The 22,689-nt window shown below is 38.6% G+C and overlaps 1 protein-coding gene across 2 annotated transcripts in view; it reads left to right on the top strand.

Annotated features, from left to right (window-relative positions):
• The first annotated feature begins 1,268 nt into the window (after nucleotides 1-1,268).
• The window catches only part of PDE1A (phosphodiesterase 1A), a 197,445-nt gene continuing 176,024 nt past the window's right edge, over nucleotides 1,269-22,689 (top strand). The window contains exon 1 of one of the 2 annotated variants that reach the window (XM_052676054.1): nucleotides 1,269-1,353. Coding sequence is in view for 1 of the 2 variants with exons in the window: in XM_052676053.1 (XP_052532013.1) it covers nucleotides 1,350-1,353 (4 nt within the window). In the remaining variant the exon portion in view is untranslated. The remainder of the gene's footprint in view (nucleotides 1,354-22,689) is intronic. The other variant, XM_052676053.1, reaches the window with a different exon arrangement.

The raw sequence follows: 22,689 nt of genomic DNA, 5'->3' as shown, positions 1-22,689 counted from the left end.
GAGCGGGAAAAGAGCCGGCGGGCGGCGGAAAGGAACGGATGGGCTCGGTTATGGCAAATTAACGTCGTTTAGTTGTCATTAATAACCGTAGAGCAATGAGAGCTAAAGCCAGACTGCAAGTACGTTCCTCCTACCCGTGTTTTGTACCCAAGCACTACTGCTCCTCTCGAACAGCGCAGGGCAGCGGGGCTGCCTCGCTCCTCCCGCACAGCGCCGCTGCGGCGCGGGCGGCGCCCACACGGGGCAGCTCCTCAGCTGAAGGGCCGTTGTTGGAAATGGATTGGCTCATCCTGTTTGCTTATCCGCCTGGCTTATCTAACCAAGTTTTTCCGTTGTGAAAAGATGGGGTAAAAAAAGCAGTTTGTTCATCAAGGAAAAAATATAATACTATAGTGGAGGGTACCTGAGAAATTAGTTTCTAATTTTCCTGTTATTACAAACTTACAGAAATCAAAACATATGCAAAAAAACCTGAGACGTTTATATTTCTTCCCTAAATGATTTGTTACGAAGGTTGAAGAGCAGCACTCCCTTGTTTTTGTTTTTCAGCTATCAGAATTTAAACACTACTTGAAGTTATACAGTTACACGCTTAAATGCAACTTCCTTTCTGTTTTCGTTTTTCGGGTATTCACCGCCATGGAATCTCTCAGCTGGGTGGGGACATTGGGCTGCTAAAGCTCCCTTAGCACAGGATGATGCATAAGCTCCCTGGGGGGTGTTAAGTGAAGAATTCTTGGTGAAACATGAACATGTTAATACTAAGTTAGTATACGTAAGTAACTGTCATGTGTTTCTTCCTTTATTTCAGCTCAAGTGTCACGAGGACTATAAGCAACTGCTAGGTAAGCAAAATCAGTTATTGCTATGAATCAATATGCAGATAGAAAGCAACGTTATCATGGCAAAGGGTAAAAGCTTTCATTTTAGCTTGAGGAATACAAGAACAAGCAATCATGATTAACGTTTAATAACAACCTTAGCTTATATTACAGTAATGAAGGTACAGTGGGTATATACACTATTTGTTAAAAAAAAAAAAAAAAAAGCACACCTGAAAATATTCTTTAAATTATTTACTTTAATTTTTAGTGGTAGGGAGTCCAATGAGTCAGTCATTCTGCTGTTGTCTTTGTGGTTTTGAATGCTGAATCACGGCCTGAACCTCTGATCACCTGAGGCGAGCACTGTGTCAGCCACGGGAGCACAGGTGAAGGCAATTCTCCTGTGCTGCCAGAAGGGGCGGAGCCTGGCTCCATCTCTCCTAGACCCATTTAAGGGCTGATTACCAGGGAGGAAGGATCTCTTCTGGAGATCCCTCTTCTGGAGTTTTGCAGCAAGCTCAGGACATGGGTAAGCATTCTATCTAATCTCTTTTTGTTATTATAATCTGCTTTGTCAAACTCTCTTGGTTTTTTTTTGTAATTATAACTTCATTATATTCATTGATTATACAGAGTGTTAATGAATATAGCGAGTAGATTGCTACAAAACTCTGGAGGTCTGGATTGCTTTAGCAGCTAGCTATCCTACTTTTATCACGTTGTTTCAGTGTTCTACAGTTGATATTTTGAATTAGTAAATTTTCTTAAAAAGCCTCACAGTTTTTTGGTAATTGATTTTTTTTTTTATCCAAATCCGTGCAACTAAATGGCTAAACTGGATTATCTCTTCTGTATCTTTCTGCGTTGTACTAGCAGTATGTGACGGACTGAGCCATGATGTAGTTGCTTATCATTAGTTAAGGAATGCCTCTTAATTGTTTGCTCTGTTGCCGCTCAATGGTGGTTTTTGGTGGGCTAAGGGGAACAGAAATGTTCTCCAAAGTTTCATAGAGTTTGGTGCTTAACAAATGCCTGAAAAGAAGCGGAAAGGCTGTTGTAGGTTTAAGTATGTGCTAACGACAGAGCTTCTGGTAGAAGGTCATAACGATCTGCAACTCTTCCGGCTTTGTGACTCGTAAGCCAACTTCATTCCTCTGTTCTGTACTTTTGTTCATCATCTAGTGTAAAGATAGTACTGCAGCCTAGCTGAGCAAGGCCGTCTGTGAATACAGTTGATGATACTAGCTTCTTGTGCCAATTTATCCCGTTTGAACTATTATCAATGAGAACAGAGCAAAGTTCATTCTAATCTTAGTGCGTCATTAGCAATCACACACTTGAACGAGCACCTGGCTGAATAATTTTGATATGATCTGTTTCTACTTTTTACTACATCAGTTTTGCATCAGCTTTAAAAAGTAATACTGTTAACTATAAATAGTAGTTGTGAAAGCTTCTCCTTCACTTGACTTACAACAGAAAGTTTAAACTGAATGATGATTTATGTAATTAAAACCTTGACTGTTATGCCCAGTCTTTCTGTTGCGTTCCTCTCTTCCTTCTAATGAGGTGACTGTGGCTCTGTAGAAGCAGGTAAACTGACTTTAGTCCTGTGTCAGCACACCTTTTCCCTGTTGTCTTTCACTCGTAATATTTTCAATATTTTCAAACTCTTTTTCAATAGTTTCTTCAAAATTTCTTCATTGTCATCTCTCTCAGATCTTTCCTACCCACAGGTAGTTGTATCTTACTAGGATAGCAACATTTGTACCTTTATCTTGTTTGGAGATGGTTTTAAGTTCTTCATAAAATCCATTTGATCTTATTTTTTCCTGTTCCACTGTTTTTATTTTTATTTTTTAAAGGTGATGGGAGGGGAAAATCTAAGATATTTGCTTTTGAATTAGGATTATTTAAAATAAAGGAATCTGCTAGAAGTATGAAGAAAAAAATGCTAGCATTATCACAAGGAAGAAATAAGGAGATGGACTGCTGATTGCATTTTTTACAGGTATTAGAGAACTAAATTGGTAGGTTGGTATTGAATATGAACGTTTTTATAAATTTTCAGCTTAATATAATGTATACTTAGAATTATTTTTTGTTTTAAATTGAGAAAGCCAGTCGGAAAGAATGCCATCAGATGTGATTTTGTGGAGTATATAAAATGTTTAATTAAGCAGTGAAGCCGTGTAAACCATCTGTTTCTGTTTAGATAGTCAAGATGTTACAGAGCTATTTCTTGTAATTTAAAACATCTATGCATTTTTGATTGCTTTAAAATTAGCATTCAGCTTTCCTTAGGACTTTTTCGTTCTGCAGTGAAATAAGCAATAATTGTTAGCAAAGAGGGCTTTGTGCAGAAAATCTGCTAATTACACAACATTTGGAATTTTCACCTTTGGCACTTGTGTTCTTTACTTCTTATTAGCAGTTATAAGAAGTTGAAAGCTACAGAAGACTGTGGGAGTTGGAAGGTTTCTGTATGATGGGTGGCAGGTGATTTAGGATCTGGCCTTTATTATTTTTCTTCTATTCATTGGCTGGGCCATTTCCTGTGAACTACTTCATTGGTTCTCACTGGCTGAAAGTGCCATGGGATACAGCTATTCATGTAAAATAGTTCCTGCATCAGGTTGCTAAGGAGTGAGAGGCAGCGACTCGTGTTTCGTAGAGCTGGCGGGAGGAGTGTGAGCAGCACAGATACTTCAGTCATTCCTAGTGGTAGGATTCCTGGGGGACCCTTGTCCAAATGAACCCTCTGCTGAATCCAAAATAACCCTAGAATCCAGAGGAGCTCAGCAGGGGCTCCATAGACTTATTACCAGATTTTTGAAAACGTGAGATGAGTGGCATTTGGTTTTACAAAAAGGCAGGTCTTCATTTTGTTGGAACTTTTTACTTTATTTGAAACTTCTCTGGTGCAACTGAAAAGGTGTTTGCAAGGTGCTTGTCAGGGAGACAGCTTCTGGCAGTTCAGAAAAGATGAGGAGATAAAAATGAGGTACATCTGTGGGGGCAGAGGCTTCCTGTAATGTATGTTTCAGATTAAGGGTTTCTTCATGGTTCTTGAACACAAGGCTGTACTTTCCATTTGACTTGGTCTGCCACTGGTTGATCTTTTGAATTTCAGATTAGTTCAGTTTACAGTGTTTTTTCCTTGTATGGCTGTATTTTGTTTTCAAACTGCCTCAAACAAATACTTAGAGGTGTTTTAATATGTAGTTACATAGATATGTAGATGTTGTATAAAAGCAAGAAATGTTGTTTTAGTAGGGTACAATTTTGGTTTTGAGTTAGTGTTCTACAGGGTTTTCTACAGGTGTGTTCAGAGGTTACTTTGTAGTCTGCTTAAAGATTAAAAATGGGCCAGATCTAATTCACTAACTCTCATATTTCCTCTACCTGTACGAAGACCTTAAGTTTTCATTTTGGGAGTTCCACGTTCTTAGCATCCTGTTTAAATTCTACTGACTTGGTTTGTGCAGCGTGCAAAATGGCATGGCATTTCTCAGTGATTCTTAGCTGTCTGGCATGTTTTGGAAACAAAACATGAGGAAAACACACTAATAAAACATAGTATGGAGTAGCAGTGTTTTGTTTTCCTAAGATTCCACTTAAGTCTCTGCACACTGCTATGGTCCCACGAACAGCCAGTCAAACAGTGGGACTTCAAAGTGCTGGTAAAAATGAAGTGAGGCAGGCCTATGTTTGCCTTCCTCCCTCTGTTCCCCAGCTTTCTCATTTTTCAGTTCAGGCTCTGCTGGCCTGTAAAGGTATGCCGGGCTGTATGACTTGCTCCCACTGAAGCCCTGATGTCCAACTCTCCATTCATGGGCTTGTTTATAATCAGGTTGTGCCCTTTGGGCAGTGTGGTTACTTCCTGTAGACCAAACTTAGCTAGCCTGTAGTTTTGACTAGAAATCCTGCTTAGAAGAAGCAGAGAGAAAAGCTCGAAATGAAGAAGAGTCAGTGATCAGGCATGTGGATTTGGAGTAAGCAGAGCTGGAGGTTTTCAGGCTAGAGGATATACAGTCATGATTGTCAAAGGTAGTGGAGGTGACTGATGGGGTCGTATTGGGTTGGTTATTTGAAGATTAATACTTTTCATATGAATAGCTTACGTTGTGCTCCTTTACTGCAGTTATTTACAAAAATGGTTCCTTTGGTGTTGCAGTCATTATCCTTGTGAATGTTCTTCAATGCAAGGGTTTTGTGACTGGGGATATATGCTGCTATATGAAGGGTAACTCCTCACTGATATGCAGTTCTGTCACAGCTGTACTCTGCTGCTCCTCGTGCCTTGGTGTTCCTTCATGGCTGTTGCACTTCCAACCTGAGCCATCACTCAGAATGCAGTGGAAGCCATATGTTTTGGACCAACCTCAATGTATTCTCATGCACTCTTGGAGCAAACTATCCGGCAGCTGTTTTGCAGACTAAAAAACATAACTTTCTGATGTCACTGAGGTTTAAAATCATCCTCCCTCAGGGATACTAAGATCATTCCTTTTGTGTATTTAGTGATTTACCATTGAGAGATGGAGCAGGCATTAGTGTGCTGTCATTGGCAGTGTTAATGCTGCCCCTTCCTTTTTGCAAGCAGATAAATGTTTATCCACTATGGATGTATTCTAGCACTGGAATATCAAATTGCATACAGGTATGTGCCATATTGACAAGGCCTTTTACCTTTATTGTAGTTGTCTCAACATGCAATAAGTTTTATTTGTATTACGTATCACTCTTCATTTGATTTCTGAAGGTAACTTTATGAGAGAAAACATTCATTTTTACTGATGACATTCATCTTTGTTTATAATTCTGACTGTAAACTGCTGCAGTTCAAACCTTTACTGAGTTAGTAGAGAATTCAATGCTGATTTCTTTGCATTGCCCATCTCCTTAGTTTGTACATATAGTTTTGATGAAAAGAAAATCTTTAAAAAGGATGGGTAAAAATCAATGTATTTTATGTTTCTTGTGATTCATGTTCAGTTATCGTTAATGAGCCTGAAGAACAATAGCCATCTAAATTTGGCTCATTAGTTTGGAATGGATGGTAATGGTACTATTTTTATCTATATTCCTTTAAAATTGTTCCCTGTGCTCCTGTTTAGCATTTATTTATGGATCATGAATTTTAATTCGTGCACTGAATCATCGTATACTTCTAATTTCTGTAATGAAATTGTAATAATATGAAGATTTCTAATAAACACAAGCTTTTATCAGTATCAGTTCAGCAAGTTTCCACTTCAGACACTTGCAAAAAAATACGTGTGCTAAAATCTCATTACTGGTGTTTTGATGGTCCAGTCTGGATGCTGGGCAGGATTGTAGAGAAAGAGGGGTTGGTCTTGATGATCTTTAGGGGTCCCTTCCAACCCCTACAATTTGGTGATTCTGTGAAAGAGCTCTCCTGGCCCTATGCTGTGAACTGATATAGGTCTATTGAACTCACTGTGTCCTCATCTCTGCTTTGGGAGCCTCAGCTCAATGCTTCTCTGCTGTTTGGAGCTTGACTGAAGCAAGAGTGCTCATGTTTGACTGTAACTCTGTTGGTGTTTGAGGTGAACAGTAATAATCATGACTTCTGGTAAGCGAATGATCACGATATTAATAGGGCTGCTTTCAAAGTAGGAGGAAACTGCTCAGTGCACGTGGTCACATTCTGCAGGTGCTCTGCATTTCTGTGCATGTTAAAAATGACAGCACTGAAGTGCTGTACATTTAAAAAAAAAAAAAAAAGCTGTTTCTGTGTGAATTTGCAGGATTTAAGTCTGTGAAATCAAGGTAATAAATGTAACAGTTGTAGAAATGCCATGATGTATTAATGTGATCCAGGAATGTCTTGAAATATGGTTAAAGCTGAAGTCACTGTGATTCATTTTTGTCATGTAAACACGCGTTCATATATAGATTGCAAATCAAGATGCTTCCACCCTGACTGCCTTTGATGTTTATTGTAAACATGGAAGCAATTTTTAGCTGGCTGGTACTTGTCCAAACATGCAGTATTTACTGAGAGCTTTGTCGTTGCTGTCAGAGCAAACATCTTTAATGTTGCTGTTCATTTTATGACACTGCGGCCTGGGCTGCTGCTGGTGTGTTGGGGTGTCTGAGCACAGGCACTTGTCTGAGGCACTTGCACGTCTCAGTTTTGCCTCTGCCCTGCTAATTTGATGTCAGAGCTCCTCCAAGTGTGTTGCCTTGTTTCTGGGGTAGGAGAACAAAATGCTTTGCTTCTGTTCAGCCCCAGGCCTGTGGTGCTGCCCGACTTGCTGCAGGCAGGGCACGGAGCAGCAGAGTTGGCTGGCAGGCAGGAGCTGGCTGCTGAGGCAGCTGCCTTCCTGAGGGCACCTACAGTCCAATGCTCTGGAGCAGCTAATTTATTCATGTTTGAACATACTGTTTGTAGGACATTGTCATAAAATTAACCATAGACTAAGTGTTACTGTGTGACCTGATGGTGTACTGTGGGATGCAGTGCGCAGGGGTTTTGTGAGGCACATTGACTGAAAGCCTTCTAAATAAAATACGGAGATAGAAAAAGTTCTCCCTGAAGAAGTACTTTGCTAGTGATTCACTCCTTTGACTGTTTTTCAAAAACTTGCCTTCTAAGCTTGCTAAAACAGTACATCTTTTACCTAGCTAATTGTCTGAAAACTTATGTGATGCTGTGTATGCTATCTGACAATCCTTCCCAACATAATAACAGGGGCTAGCATGTTTTAGTAATAGGTGAACCTGTAAGATTTAGCTGCATTAGTAATGAAAAGTCATGTGATGCAACTATTTTGCACTGAAGCATAAAGAAAATGTATATCTTAGAATGTATTTATTACTATTTTTTTCTGTAATGCTTACAAAGTACTTTTCAAAAGTACTTTTCAAACTTTTCAAAAAGTACTTTTCAAAAAGGAGTAACTTTGCTAGAATACTTTTGCTCCCAGCTTGAAGTCCTATGAACTGAACTCTGACATTCATACACCTCTCAAAAGCCCCAGGGACTGTGTGACTTCATTCCACCTGTTGTTTCAAGCAGTGTCACTGTTATTTGTAAGAGAAGGTGCAAATAACTTTGTGCTCACTCTAAGAGTTTAAGGAATACTGGGGTAGCCAAGGTGCCCAGCGCTTCACTTGTTTTACCTTCTCACTGCCAGGCTGCAGAAGATGGCTGCTGTATGTGGCCTAGTGATGCATCTGGTTTGTGGCAAAAGTAAATGAGAAGTGAGCTAACTGATCATCTGCAGCAAAAATCTATAAAAACTGTTCTGAGGAGAACTAATAGATGTCTTACTATAGTGATGTGCTTTATAAATAAAGCAGTAGACTTGGATCTGAAGGTGTTGAGCAAAACAATGAACCGTAGGATTAGGAAATGAAGGAAAGATTTCTCTCTCTGTTAATGGCAGACGTTAATCCACAAGGTTATTTTGAGTTGTAGTATGTGTGGCTATGTTAACTACATAATTCTAATCCTCAAGTTTATGAGACAGTAATAACTTTGTCATTCTAAAAGAAGATACCACGCCTTCAATGTAATGTGTTTGTCTGAAGGCGATGTGCTGTGTCTTCTTTCCCAATGAGTGGGAAACAAAGCAGTGTAAAACACAAGACTGGGAAGTTGTCAGATTTACACTCAGATTTCATAAATTGGATTCCTTTTTTCCCTGATTGTTTTTCTTTTGTTTTACTGGTTGTTTATAGTGAATTAAGTGAATCAGCATCTTGGTGTAAAATCGTTTCTCTTCTATATGATTCACCACTGCAGGTTGTAGTAGATAGAAAAAGATACTATACATGTGCACCTCACAGAATTGTGTCGTGGAGCATATCTTGAGATTCAGATCTGCTTCCTTCTTGTTTTAGAAGGAAAAAGAATGAGTGCAGCCCTCTTCCTGACTGCTCAGTACCCCATCTGTGCTGGTTCAGCCCTACTGGCCTGGTGCATCTGCTCGGGGAATACACAGCCCAGCCTCACTCTCTTGCTCACCATCACTTCTCCACTTGCCGTCTTCTGAGTGGAAGACAACAATAGGTAGCTTAAGTTAAAATGCAACTTTCAGTAGATGATGGCAAAAGTTGTCCACCCACACTTGGTATGCCCTTCTTTAATTACTGTTGAGCTAATAATGTAAAGGCATGTTCTTCTGTTCATATTGATTGATAAGTATCCACTGACATGAATGAAATAAAATCAAACTCAAGGTTGCTGTAAGGTGAACTGGAATTACTTTAAAAAAAAAAAACAACCAACCAACAACAATAAAAAACCTTTTAACCATGCTCAAGAGGAAAGTGATGCTTTTATACAAACATCCTTATTTGAAGTTAAATGACATTTTTATACAGATGGAGGATTCCAGTTCTACACTTAGCTTCAGGATTTGGATCTCGTTTATTTGGATCATCTGGTAGATACATGGAAGAACACTTTGCTTTGCATTAAGAATTGATCTGTTCAAATGCATAAACTCATTTAACTAGTAATATAAAATTTCAATTGCGCTGTCTGAACTTTTTTTTTTTGAGGGAGACACTGGCTCAGATGTTGGGATATTTAACTGATCTGTGCCATCTTTTTTTAATTCCAAGTTGATATCTGAGATGAACGCAAGAGGGAGCCCATCTCACAGTTTTCTGCATGAGGAGAAATAGCTTTACAAAGACAATGAAAAGACTTCTACTGATGAGAAACTTAGTGTAAAATCTCCTCTGCCTCTTAGATGTGAAAAAAAATCATGGTACTGTAGGACATTTATTTACAAATAACTTTAGAAATTTCTCAATTCATAAACTTTTAATCTCAATATTATTTGTTTTTGAACACTGGGGAAGATGTATGATCTTATGCACAATCTTATCCTTACATAACAAGACAATTTATAGCCCTTCTCTTCCAAAGGAAGAAGAGCCCCAGCTCCTGTGAGTGCAGCAGGAAGGGTTTGTGTTTGTGTGTTTGGGGCATTCTACTTGTGCCAGCAGTGTGGAAATATGATGTTTTTGAGATGGGCAGAAAGTATTCCATTTTTGGCTGTGAAAGCATATATCTTGCATGTAACTTCCCACTCCATATCAATAGGCATGTAAAATATGGGTGATGTAGTGATAGGTTTTCTTTTAAGCCATGTTTTAACTATCTAGCTGTGCGTCCGTTGTCAACTGGCAACAGACAATGCATAGCTTTGTGGCACCTTAGAGTTCATGGCTATGGTGATAATTGAATTTTAGCCAGCTGATTTCATTTATTCCTCACAAGGTAAATAGGATTTACAACTTAGCAAGGTGCTTGTCTTCTACGACAGGTTGCTTAAGGTTGTACTTACACTGAATGATGTTCCTTACTACCCTCCATGAATGGGTTTCTGTCACAAGATGCTTCCTGAGTGAGGAGAGAGGATGTGCAGGTGGTGGTGCCCACCCAGCCACCATTGAGCTGTCATGGTGTGTACTTACATCCAGAAGACAGAAAGTGTTCCCAGTTTTGGTCTGGACTCCCCCAAAGTTAGTGAAAGTCTGAATCAGAGTTGGAAGCACGCATTGGTTTCAGCTGCCTGGTCTTGTATGCACTGCCCTGGATACATGTGACGTTTTCAAAATTTATATTAATAGAGAACAGTGGGGAAAAACTGTTCTGATAAAATACTAAAATGGAGAATCAATTCTGAGTGACAGGTTCATATTTCATGTAGCAATTTGCAAGGGCTTTAGAACTGAAGACATTTGATCTCCTGATTGCATTTTATGTTAGTTTCTTGGTTTATATGATTGTATGGGAATTGTTGAGTCATGGCCTGGATCACTGATTGATCACGTGAGCAAGGACTGGGTCAGCCCTGGGACCACAGGTGAAGGCAATTCAGCTGTGTGACTGGAAGAGGAGGAGCCTGGCTGCACCTCTCTTAGACCCCCCCCATTTAAGAGCTGACTGCCTCTGGGGAAGGTTCTTTTTCTGGGATCCCTCCTTTTTGGAGTTTTCCACTGTGAGCCTAGATCCTTGGATATGGGGAAGCATTTATTTGATTGTCTCTTTTCTACAATGATAATCTTTCCATCTATAACACCTGTAAAATACTGTCCTAACTACAGTACTTTTCCAACTGTACATTTGTTGACTGTATGATGATAAAAACCAAGTCCATTAAAAAAATCTGTTTAGAAACTCAGTATTTAGCATTAACTGCTTTTTACTTGCATTCAAATCATTCTGCCAGGCTCCTAACTAGCAGTGAACATCTCTTCAATGCTTCACATTAGCAGATTATGTAAGTGTGTTCTGCAGGTTATTCACAGGGTAACTTGTACCAGCATGGTATTTACAATTTAAATAGGAACAGAAATGTATGTAATTTGTCAGGACACACTCTCTGCATCCATCTGTTACTCACTCTGCTCTTAGAATGCTCTGCAAACTTAAAAGAATATTCAGAAAATACTAACCCAAACATCTTACCTCAGTGTATATAACATATGTCACTATGAACTATGGTTGCAGTTTTGTCCAGATTATTACCAACGTGCCTTCTTAATCACGGAGAACCTGACTGGAATAGCTTTGCTAAGATTAATAGGAAGTATTTAAAATAGTAAGAAATCACAGCTGCTTATGCTTTTTTTTCTCAATTGGCAGCTGTTGTGGTTCCTTGTGTGTGTGTTCTTCCATATTGAAATAGATGAGTTAGCAGTATGTACGTTCAGCGCAAAGCTATTCTTTGTGTTCCTTTTGTCATGGTTTGAAGAATAGCTTTGTTTCCTGCTCTGTTCTTATCACAGAATGAGCACAAGGTGTTAACTTTATAAACCCTTGTGGTGCTCGGCATGGATGTATAACAAGGTTGTAAATATCAACCAGCTGATTTTTTCACAACAGGCTTCTGAATTGCAAGGATATCTTTATTCCCATTTTAATACTGGCCATATAATATGATACTCTGAAGATTAATGCTGAAGTAAAACTTATTTTTATGTACAGAAAAAGGGAAGAAAAAAAAAAAGCAAGAACCCAAACTCAGGACTAGATGCACGTCCTGTTCTTGGTTCACCTTCCCTTACAGAGGTTATCAGCCTTCCTCTTTTCCTGAAATAATTTCTTAGCCGTTAACATTGATTCAGTAGTAGTTCTTCCTTGAAGCAGCTTTTCTATCATGCTAAACTGAGCTGGGGGAATACCATCATACGAGCACTTGGACAGCAGACTGAGAAGGCATGGCATCCTGTCTCAAGAACAGCCATAATCATCCAGAAACTGTGGTGTTTTTTAAATTCTTCAGCTGATACAGTGATACTGAGAATTTAGTCCCAAGTTGGCAGGCTTCTTGAAGCCTAACAAACTGTTGCATGTCAACAATATTTTGTGACTAATTACTGCTTACCAGCCTTTGCCAATTGCAGAGTATGTGCCAGCTTGCCTCACAGAGGCTGGTGAACCCCAGTTTCTGTTTGTCAGTTCCCTGTCCAACCTCAGCCTCCATTTACCAGCTGCATTTGGGGATTTGGCTGTAGAAGTTCCAGGACTGTGTTGTTCAGATTGCTTTTCCTGTTATGTGTGTAGTATAGAGAGCCTAAACAGAACTGCTTTACAAAGGTTTTGGTGGCAGGATTTTGCATGTGGCGAAAGTAGTGTTCTGAATTCTAGTTGTTCTGCAGGTGCCAGTTGACTGGTAATGATATATGGTATATTCAGGGACTGGTAGAAGACTATTCGTTTCCTATTTCAGTAAGTTCTGAAGTTCAGCTTCAGAGAGAGGTTGGTAGATCTCAGAACTTTCTCAGGAGCTAGAGGTAAAGCTTTGCATGTGAGGAAGAACCTCTCATAGAAATCAAGGCTCACAAGTAGCAAGGGGCTGAGGTTAAGCAGCTATGAAAATCTTCTAAAAGCATAATTTTTGTAGGAAAAATGTTTACTTATCTGAAAGACTGATAATTCCATCACTAGCAGTTCATATGGCCTAACTGCTCTTCCCAATAGAGAAAGCAAAGACATACATTGTGGTGATTACATTGAAAAACAGTGTTTTGCAGCTGACAATTTGATCTGTCCAATAGTGTTACTGTACTCATGTCTGTTGTAGTTTCCATGGAAATAAAAGGGAGGCATTACTTTTGGAGAGACCTATGTAGTTCTAGCTTTCTGCAGCTGTTTAAAATATATTTATTAGTTTGTTCCATGTACTTCTGAGTTTACCCTTACGAGAAGAGGAAAACTCATAACTCAGCATTTTTATATATATTTACAGTTATTCTGAAGCATATTTTGTTTGCATTCCCTCCCACTGATGTGTAAAACATGCAGAATGGTAGAGAGGTTGCCTCAATAAGAGATCTTGTGGTAGAACTTAGTGTGACTGTTAGCTATCTTGGCCTCAGTGTGTGGCAAGAGAAATAATAAGCTAATGACATTTGTCTTTGAGCAGTTACAGTGCTGCCCCTTGTAGTACCAAGGAAGTTTATGTGGGTTAGGATTTAGTTGGCTGGACACTCAGGGATATTTTACTGCTCGGAGTAAACAGCAACTTCTTGAGATTGGGCTCTGTTTAAATGAGAGAAATGTGCTGGCCAGTGTACATAAGGGATCTGGTAAACAGATGATGAGCCTCATTCCAGTGCCTGCCTTCTAGCTGATTCACAGAATTTGCTAAAGGATTTTGTTTAATCTAATTGATGAAATATTTCTAAAACAAATTGTCCAGGACTGCATTTCAAAGGCTGCTGCAAATACAGATATTTTCATTGTAGGTGTGTACTTTATTTGCTTATTGTCAGTGTCACTTATGGGGTGTTTTTCCCCCTCCATGTGAAATATTAACCCTAAAAAGTCTTTTACAGGATCTAATCTAAAGTTTACAGAATGTTTGTTTTAAAACACTGATGAACTAAATCTTAAGTTTCTGTGACATGCCTTATTTTATATTGCTTGCTTTATGTCTCAAGTCCCGGATAAATACTCCTTTGTCAGTTGTAGGAAATACTGCCTATCTACTCATGCAATCAAAATGTACTGGACCATTTTCTTTCCTAAATCTTTGTTTGCCATGTACATTTTATGTAGCCATTTATTTTCTAGCACATACCTCTGGAACACAGCAAAAATTCAGATCAATTAATTGTAAACCTAAATAAATTCTTCTGATATTTTGCCTGATTTGAACCTACATTTTTCACTTCAGAATTTCGTGTTACGCGTGAATATGATTGGAGGAAACTTTTCAGAATCTTGTATACCCAAAGATGAGTGAGAGCAGGTCTAGCTTTACTTCTGACTGATAATAACATTTTTTTTCTTCATATAATTCCACAAGCTAATTAGTTATTTTTGCAAATGAAACTGCAAATGGGTTCTGATAAATCATATTCCACAGTGATTAACTGTGTGATCTAGGGTTATTTGATTAAATGCATTATGCATTTGTTTAGAAAAGACAGAATGTGTCACAGCAAGGGAAAAGCGTTTTCTGACATCAAGTTGTATTTTTCACAAAGGAGCCACTGCATATTGATAGAGGCTGATCTTTCAAATGTCACAGGTTAAACTAATGCACGGACAGAGGGCTTTCTATAGACACTACAGCATTATCTAGTGAGTATACATTAAGGTGGATAACTTAATCTTGGCTTGATATTTGCCTTGCTTTTACCATTCTAAAAATGATGAATAGAAGGAATCTTAATCCTTCTTATTCACCTTTGTAATAGATGAGAGAAGCCCAAAGAAACTCTGAAAGGCAACTGGTTTTAAAAATATGGAATATATAAATATAGAAACATGGATCTATATTTACATGTACTTGTGTATGGAGGATGATGTGATTTTCCTTGTTCTCTGCTTTATGTAGAATTACTGATGCTTTTTTGAAGGAGATCCTATTTGATAAGTATAGTTTCACTTTTCCTGCCATTTTTAACCTACATTTCTTCCTGAGTATTATTTGATGATAATAGGTACTGCTGTACCTATTATCTATCACGTTATGCATTTTTAATATTGTGTATATTATATCTATTATATTATGTACCTATTATGCACATGTTTGTTTTTTTTTAACAAGAGTGACCACAGTAACACGTGATTACTTGTTTCTGTACATGCAGAAATCCCATGGAAGATAGCATTAGCAGAGTAATACAGCAGAGAACAGTAGAAAGTGGTTATTTCAGGAGCGACAAGTGGTCCATTAAATATTTCAGATGACAGGAATCATTTACACTCTTTTTAGCTAAGTGATGCCATGTTAATGTCTGCTCAGTCATTGTATTAGGACTTTAAAACTATTTTTTAATCTGCATAATGCAGCTATGGATTTATAGGCATTAATATTTTGCTATTTCATTCTCAATAGGGCAAGATCAATCCTCTTCTGTCTTTTCCATTTTGTGTACCACACACGATATTGTATCACAAAAGACAAAAAGTAACAGTATCTCAAAAACATTCCATTTTGGCTACATGTAGGTTTCCAAAGTTTTCCCCCCCACCTAATCTGGAGAAAGTGATAGTGGCATGATGCCTCCAGTGTGGTGTATAGTGAGGCTATGATAAACTTGTATTTGTGAGCTGTTACTCTCTTGGATTAGAATGAGTGAGGAAAAATAAGGAGAAAATCCATGTGGATACAAATGGAAGAAGGCAGAAAACTATAACCCTTCATTCTAAAGAACAGAATGCCAATAGAGTTTCATCATCTGGGATGAATATGTAGAGCAGAGGAATGTTGCTACCTGTCAGTTCCTTGGCACAACTAAGTGCTGAGGGGGTTGTCTTGGTGCTGCTTCCAGCTGTAAGTAAAAGCCTTTGATAGTTACACAGTGAGAGAAAACAGAGGTGCAGATATCCAATAGTTTCAAATGCATGCATTTCCTTAAAGATACCAGTTTGTGTCTACGAGTAGTTGCATTGCATCAGTCTTATATGACATGAATGTTGTTGTGCTCAGTAGTGTCTGTATATGACTTTTGTATCAATGTAGACATAGTTTTGTCTCATTTTAGATATAGTCATGCAAGTTTATACAAGTAACTCTTCCTGTTTTCTTGTATCTAATACTGAGCATGTGACTCAACTTCTATTCAAAACACAGAGGTGAAATCTAGGAAATTCTGGGATCAAAATTCAACGTTATGAATATCTATTGATGTCGAGTGTTGGAAAGATTTCATTAAGTCATTATGCACAGTTGAATGCCTCCCGAAATTGTGTTCAATTATTATGAAGCACATGGAGTTGTTGTAATCACAGTCTTTGTGGGATTTGATAAAAGACTTCTATTAGCAAAAACTGAGAGTCCACCTCAGCTATGAGAATAGAGAAAACTTCATTATGGCTTTTGCAAACCCAGTAATGGAAGATAAGTTTTATTTAATGGAAAGTCTGGTTGGTAGGATGTTTTTTTAGAAAGGGAAAATGTTTGAGGAATAAAGATCCAAAAATTTTTAGTCAATGATAATTAAACAGAAGGTTTGATTTTTTCATTTTTTATTTTTTTTAATGCTGAGGTTTTTGTGCTTTTTGCAACTTTGAGTAATCAGACTCACATTTCAATTTCCTTGGGGAACTGTGGGCTCCTAAGTGCTCGTGTCTTTGAACAAGCCATGCTTTCCAAAAAAGGCAAAAATGTCATAGAAATGACATTTTAAGATAAATTTTATTTTTCCACATTAAAGTTTCTTGTTGAAAGGCGTAAGTTCCCTCACCCCCACCCTCTTATGGTAGAAATAGATACAAATTAGCATAACCACTTCTGCATGATAAATCATTGTGGTAACACTTGTGGGTAACCATAAAGATGTGACTACAGAAGAAACACTGAATAAATTGAATTGTACTTTTTTGGTTATTAAAGAAATTTAAAAGCCTTTTTTTTCCACGTTCTGTGAAGTTAAAGAAGCTCAGATATGCTTAATTTCCCTGAAGAGCCCTCAGCAATTGTAAAGCCTGAAAGTGACATTAAAGACTGGCATGGAAGCATGTTGGGAAGACAATGAAATTAACAGTTCAAACTGCAGATCCTTAGGTTTCTCTGCTTTACGTGCTGAGGTTTTTTACACTGATTAATTCACACTCCACATCTGATTCATTCAGTAGCACACCCAGCCCTTGCTTTCACATTTGGAGCACTGACTGCTGAGCTGAGCTACTATTTTGGTCTGCAAAGCAGGCTCTTGGTTTTATGAGTGTGCGCCACTTATCCCAAGTTTCATCTTTAGAATGAAAAGTACAGTATTACTTTTCACTTCAAGGAAATGTACATGCTAAAAGAAGATCTTCAGCACTCCGCCACTGCCAAGGGCACATTATGGAACCCAGTTTGTGCAATTCTTGTTGATGTTGGCATTTTTCAGTACCTCTTAATGGAAGATAGATAAAAGATATGGTATAGAATTTCCATTCAGATAGCTTAACTAATACCATGTCTCTGGCTGTGTTGTTTTTAAGATGGGCTTCTACTGAAAGGAGGGATCCTGCTTTCCCCTCCACCCTCTGCAGTGTGTTTTGCCCCATCCTTTGGACTGCTGCCAATGGAGCACGCAGTCTGCTAGAGCAAAGAACCATTCTGATTGAAAATGAATCACTTTTATGGCTTTTGCTGGTCTAGTTCCAGACAAATCAGTTTTCTGAGAAGCTTATGATTTAGCCACAACAGTGCTTGCACTAATACAAGGGAAACAGCAGTAATACTCACTTAGGGGTACTGGGAAGGAATTTGCCCTTTTATGTAGCGGTGTGGTAGGTCGGATTCACACAGTCCGTTGAAGGGCATTCTTAGCTGACTGGCATTAAAAAACAAATCAGCTGAAGCAGTTGCACTTATGTGGCTGTAACCACTTATCTCTAGGGTCCTTCAAAGCATTGGAAGTGCCTTTCACCTTTTCTGCTTTCATTGCTCTGCATTCCCCATGAGGTGTGTTATATATGACTGTACAGCTGATGCATGAGAAAGCACAACAGCTGAAAGCTCCTTCCTTTCCAAGAAGTAAAGGTCTGCTGTTGTTGCTGTGCGAGGAAAAGAGGGGTTTTGTGTGTACAGGCATTTTTCCCTATGTCTACAGCAGCAATTGGGCACTAATATGGTGATGGCAATGAAGCTTTAAATGAGAGAAAAAGAGGAAGCTGGTTTCCAAGAGAGGTAAGCACTGTTATTAACGATGTTAGTGTTTGGAGTTTTGTGTTGCTGTACATACTATTTTTTTGTTTACATCAGTAGTTAAATCATTGCTTGCTGTGACCTAGACAGATTTCCTGCATTAGACCTTAGGTTTTCTTTTCAAAGTGTCCCTTCAACAGATGGCTCCTTACCATCCTCAAGCTTCTCTTCTGAAAGTAACCAGCTCTTAGGGGAAAAAATTTAATAGCTGTATTGTAGGCATGCAAATTACCTTCCATAGCATTAAACTAGCCTACATATTCAAGTCAGGACTCTCAGTCCATCTGTCAATAGATTCTTGCTGCAGCTGCCCCTTCATTCAGCATTTTACCCCATTTACCCCAGTTTCCTGATTTCCTTGGCTGTGTAGCAGTAACCTTTAAGGGTCCAAGCAGGAGGTATGTTTTAGAGCAGATCGGTTTATTAGTCAATACCAGCATGCAGAGTGTTACCTGCCAACTTCCTGAACATATCTTCAGAGAAGTGCTGCATCTAATCTCACAGACATGTGGCCGGATGTGTGATAGAGCAGGAGTGAAGAACTGCTGCCTTCTGTGGCAATGATTTATCAAGTGCCCACTGCTCTGTGGTGTCTGCTTGCAAGTGCTCACTTGTGGTAGGCAGGCAGAGCTGCTTACTCCTTCCTGGGCTGCTGCTTTTGTAGGGGTAATGGAAGCTGCAGGGTTTATTTTTGTTGCTGAAGTCAAGGGTATTTTCTTAGTGTATGCTCAAGAAAGAATTTACCAAGTTAATATTTGTTTTTAGAGCTTTTTTTTTTTTTTTTTTTTTTTTTTGCAAGTGAAAAGGTTAGAATGTTTTAGGGGAGCCTTCATCTGTAAGTGACAGAATGTAGGCAGAATTGAAATCCAAGTTCAAAAAAAAAAGTGCTGAAAAAGAAGCAAATGCTTCAGTAATGGAAGTATTTACTATCTTTGTTCTATCAAAGCGGATAAGTGATACAAGTATGTGACTTGCTTTTTTTTAACCAGCAATTTATTGTTGCTTGGAAATCCTCTTAAGACTTCCTGATACCTTGCCAAATCTATAATTCATTCAATTTATGTATCTATTCTTATAACACGAGCTTGCTCAGGAGTATATATTTTTCCTTTTTTAGAGAGCAAGAGACTTTATTATGTTTTGGTGAGTAGAATTATAGGGCCTCAATTTAACCTTAGGAGCCTTACTCTTGTTTTCAGGCAGTATTTGTAATGCAGTACTTTGTGTAGTTTATGATAATCCTTTTAAGCACGCAATCCTCATCCCATATTTGTAACAACATTTTTATGAACTACATGATTCATCACCAGCCTCTGTGAAATAGGCTCTATTCATTGATAACAGCTATTGCTAGATGCTGTTTCTGTTCTTGTTCTTGTGTATATCAACAGTTAGACACAATCAAAAGGTGTGGGATAAAATCCAAACATTTGGAACCTGCTTGGAAGCGAATTTTGGATTGTTTTATTTCAGGATGTATTTCTCTTACCATCTTGCTTTATACTCTCTTTATTAGATATTATCAGTTTTCAAGTTCTGGGATTAATGTGAGCTTTGTATATTTTTAAGGTGAAGGAAGGAAGACCTTTTAGAAGACTTAGTTCTGAATTTTTTCATTAGAATTGGAGAATTTTTGTACTAGAAAAAGCAAATAATGAAACACCAGTGCAACAAAAGAAAATATGAGAAGCATCTTCTTGGTGATTAAATTCAGGAACTTAATAGGCTGTCACTGCCAAAACTTATACAGTTCAAGTGTTTTTACAGCTTAACTACTTGGAAAAAAGAAAAGGTCATTTGCATGGCATATTCTCAGACTTCACAAAACATTCACTTTTACCCTCTGTTAGTCATGAATTTCAAGGTGCTGCTAAAAATGTGCTCTTCCTGCTTCATGACTCTGAAAAGAAAAGCTTATGGCATGTTTTGCAAGAAATATTTAGTGATTTTTTTTTAAACTTTTTCTTAAATTTCAGTGTTTCTGGGTGGTGATACAAAATAAAAGAGTTTTGAGTGTTTTGGGAGGGTATTTTGATATCAAATGAACTGTTGTTCTCCTTCCTTTGCCTATTTGAATGACCCCTAATGAGAGTAATTATGAAAGTTACCAGTATTACCTCATTCTTTAAGATATCTCAAGGGTTTGAGAAGTTAGTTGAAAAGAGTGTTAGCAGAAGTACTTAGCCTAAGACATGTATACTTTTAACTACTGCTCTATTAGCATCAGTTATAAGCTCTGAGCAGTTGGGTTTGGACCTGCAAGTTTTCTTGTGGGCACAAAGGTACAGCTTTTTAGAAGAAATTCTGCAGCCTTACAATAGCAGAATTGACTCCTTAAAACCTCCAGGTAGTACAGACACATCCTTAGTACCTGTAGTTGGAGGTGAATTCTGGGCTACAGTTAGCAAATAAGCCGAAAAGCTGTGCATAGTACTGTCAGCACTGTTTGTAGGAAAGAAGCAATAAATGCATTGCTTGTTTTAGCCATCGTAATGGCCATCATAATTTTTTTGTAATCTCACTGCACGTGAGATGGGAAGATAGAGTTCTTACATGAGAATTCAATTCAGAACTAAGTTGCAGTATATTTAAGAACAGAAATCACTCTAAAGACAGCTAAGTGTAGAAATGTGTAGTAAAATGAATAATAAATGTTTCTGAATTACATCAGTATGATCAGAGTCCTGACATTACATGGTAAGATTGTGTTCAAAATGTCAATGATGCCCCATCTCTGGAGGTGTTCAAGGCCAGGTTGGATGGGGCCCTGGGCAGCCTGGTCTAGTATTAAATGGGGAGGTTCGATAGCTGTCAGGTAATTTTACCCTGCAGATGCTTTTTCTAAATGCCAATGCCTTGGCTCAAACACTCATTTCAAATAGCACTGAAATAGTTTTAGTTTTGTTCCAGTGTAGAACAGCAACAAAAACCCTTGTATTTCAAAAGGTGTTGTTAGAAATGTTCTAACAGAGAGCCCTGTTGAGAGTGAAAGAAATCTCTTGCTAAAATATTAGGCACAATAAGGAACTTACTGTTTTAATTATCTGTTTACTGAGACATATGGTTTTCTTTGAGGGTTTGGAGCAGGGACAATGAACATCCACACAGGAACTGTTTGTCAGCTGCAGCTCTATGTTACCAGCAGCACCTGCATGTTGGCACAGCACAGAGGTTCTTCAGGGACCTGAACCTGGTAAAACAAATTCTGCCTTTCCATGTCCTCAGAGCACGTTGGGGTGGTAGGCACCTTCCTATGAACCAGGCTTGAATTCCTTGATCTTGGCACTGCTGGTTGTGACGTGCGTCCTGCAACCACCAACTGAAGTCCTTGTCTCCTGGCTGCGTCAGCTGGGGTTTGGCAGTTCTGAACTGCAAACTCTAGCCTTCGTTTGGTGCACTGAATGAAGAACAAACAAATACAGAAGTTTAAGCAAACTATTTGCTCGCCACTGTGTTCCAATTTTTAATGCTAGAATGATATGAGTGATATAATATCTTGGGTAAATTGAGATAGAAGACCCATCATCTGGAAAAAATGCAGTGATTTCTGGGGCATTCTTTTTGTTATAAATTATTTTTGTTGTTGTTGAAACAGTTTTATCACTTATTTTTCTTCCTTAGAGATTCTGCACACATTGAGGTGCTATCTGATTTTTCGTGCTGGGGCTATTGTAATCCTTGGAAGTTTCTGGAAGATTTTGACTGAACGCTTCCTGACTAGTTACTGTTTCTGCTGACAGTATTTTTTCTAAGCTGTTGCAATTGCTCTTTGGAAGGCTATGGGTGTGTGGTAGGATTCACAGATGTTGTGCAACCATTTTGTTTTACGTTTCCAGAATGATCTGTCTAGAAGCAGAAGCACTTCTGGCCTTGGCAAAAAACATCTCTGTTCCATTCCTACTTTTCACCTTATTTTCCTCTTGTGCAAAATGTTCTTTGGCTAAACACATGACAAAGTGTGGCATTACTCTGATTTATGTTGGTGGGGCAGGTGAGCAATAGGCTAAAGAGCCCCCATGGGCCAGACTGCACAGCTGTTTGGAGCTAGAAACTGCCTTGAAGTCTAAGCTATATAAATTGCTTCGTTGCTGTAATAAAGTTTCTTGTTATGACACAGGCTGGAATTCTTTAAAGCACACAACCGGTATTTCAAATCCGTCTCACGGTGATATGGGTTCCAGCATTGTGCACAAATTGATTGGGGTTCATTGTCTCGTATTCTTATTCTGTAACCACGATCCAGGAAGTTTCATAGTAATTCAGAAGCATCTTGAATCTCAAGTGTTCTGTTGACCTTGGTCCTGGCAGTTTCAACATATTTTTCCAGTTCAGCGGTAGACTGTAAATCAGGAACACTCTGGCAGTTTTCCAGGCTCTGTGCTGATGTATGTGCACCTCAGAGGAGCCACGTGCAGATTTAATTTTTACAAAACTGAGCTGGTGACAGCCCTGAGCAATCTGACCTCATAGCTGACCTTGCTCTTTGAGCAGGAAGTGGGACCAAAGACCTCTTTTTGACCTGAACTACTCTAAAGGGAAGGTGTATGTGTTCCAACTTCATTTTTATTTGGCTCTCTTGTTGGTCGATTCTTCTCCACAATGGAACTGCAGGAATCCAGGTTTAGGAAAACTTTCCATCTGAACTCCATGGGAATCTCATGCAGTAACAGAAACAGGAATGCTTGCATAAATGGACCTGAGAATTGACTTCCACCCTCTTT

Source organism: Tympanuchus pallidicinctus, unplaced genomic scaffold (genome assembly GCF_026119805.1).
Source record: "Tympanuchus pallidicinctus isolate F22 unplaced genomic scaffold, pur_lepc_1.0 scaffold15, whole genome shotgun sequence".
NCBI lineage: Eukaryota > Metazoa > Chordata > Aves > Galliformes > Phasianidae > Tympanuchus > Tympanuchus pallidicinctus.
This window is presented reverse-complemented; position numbering and strand designations above follow the sequence as displayed.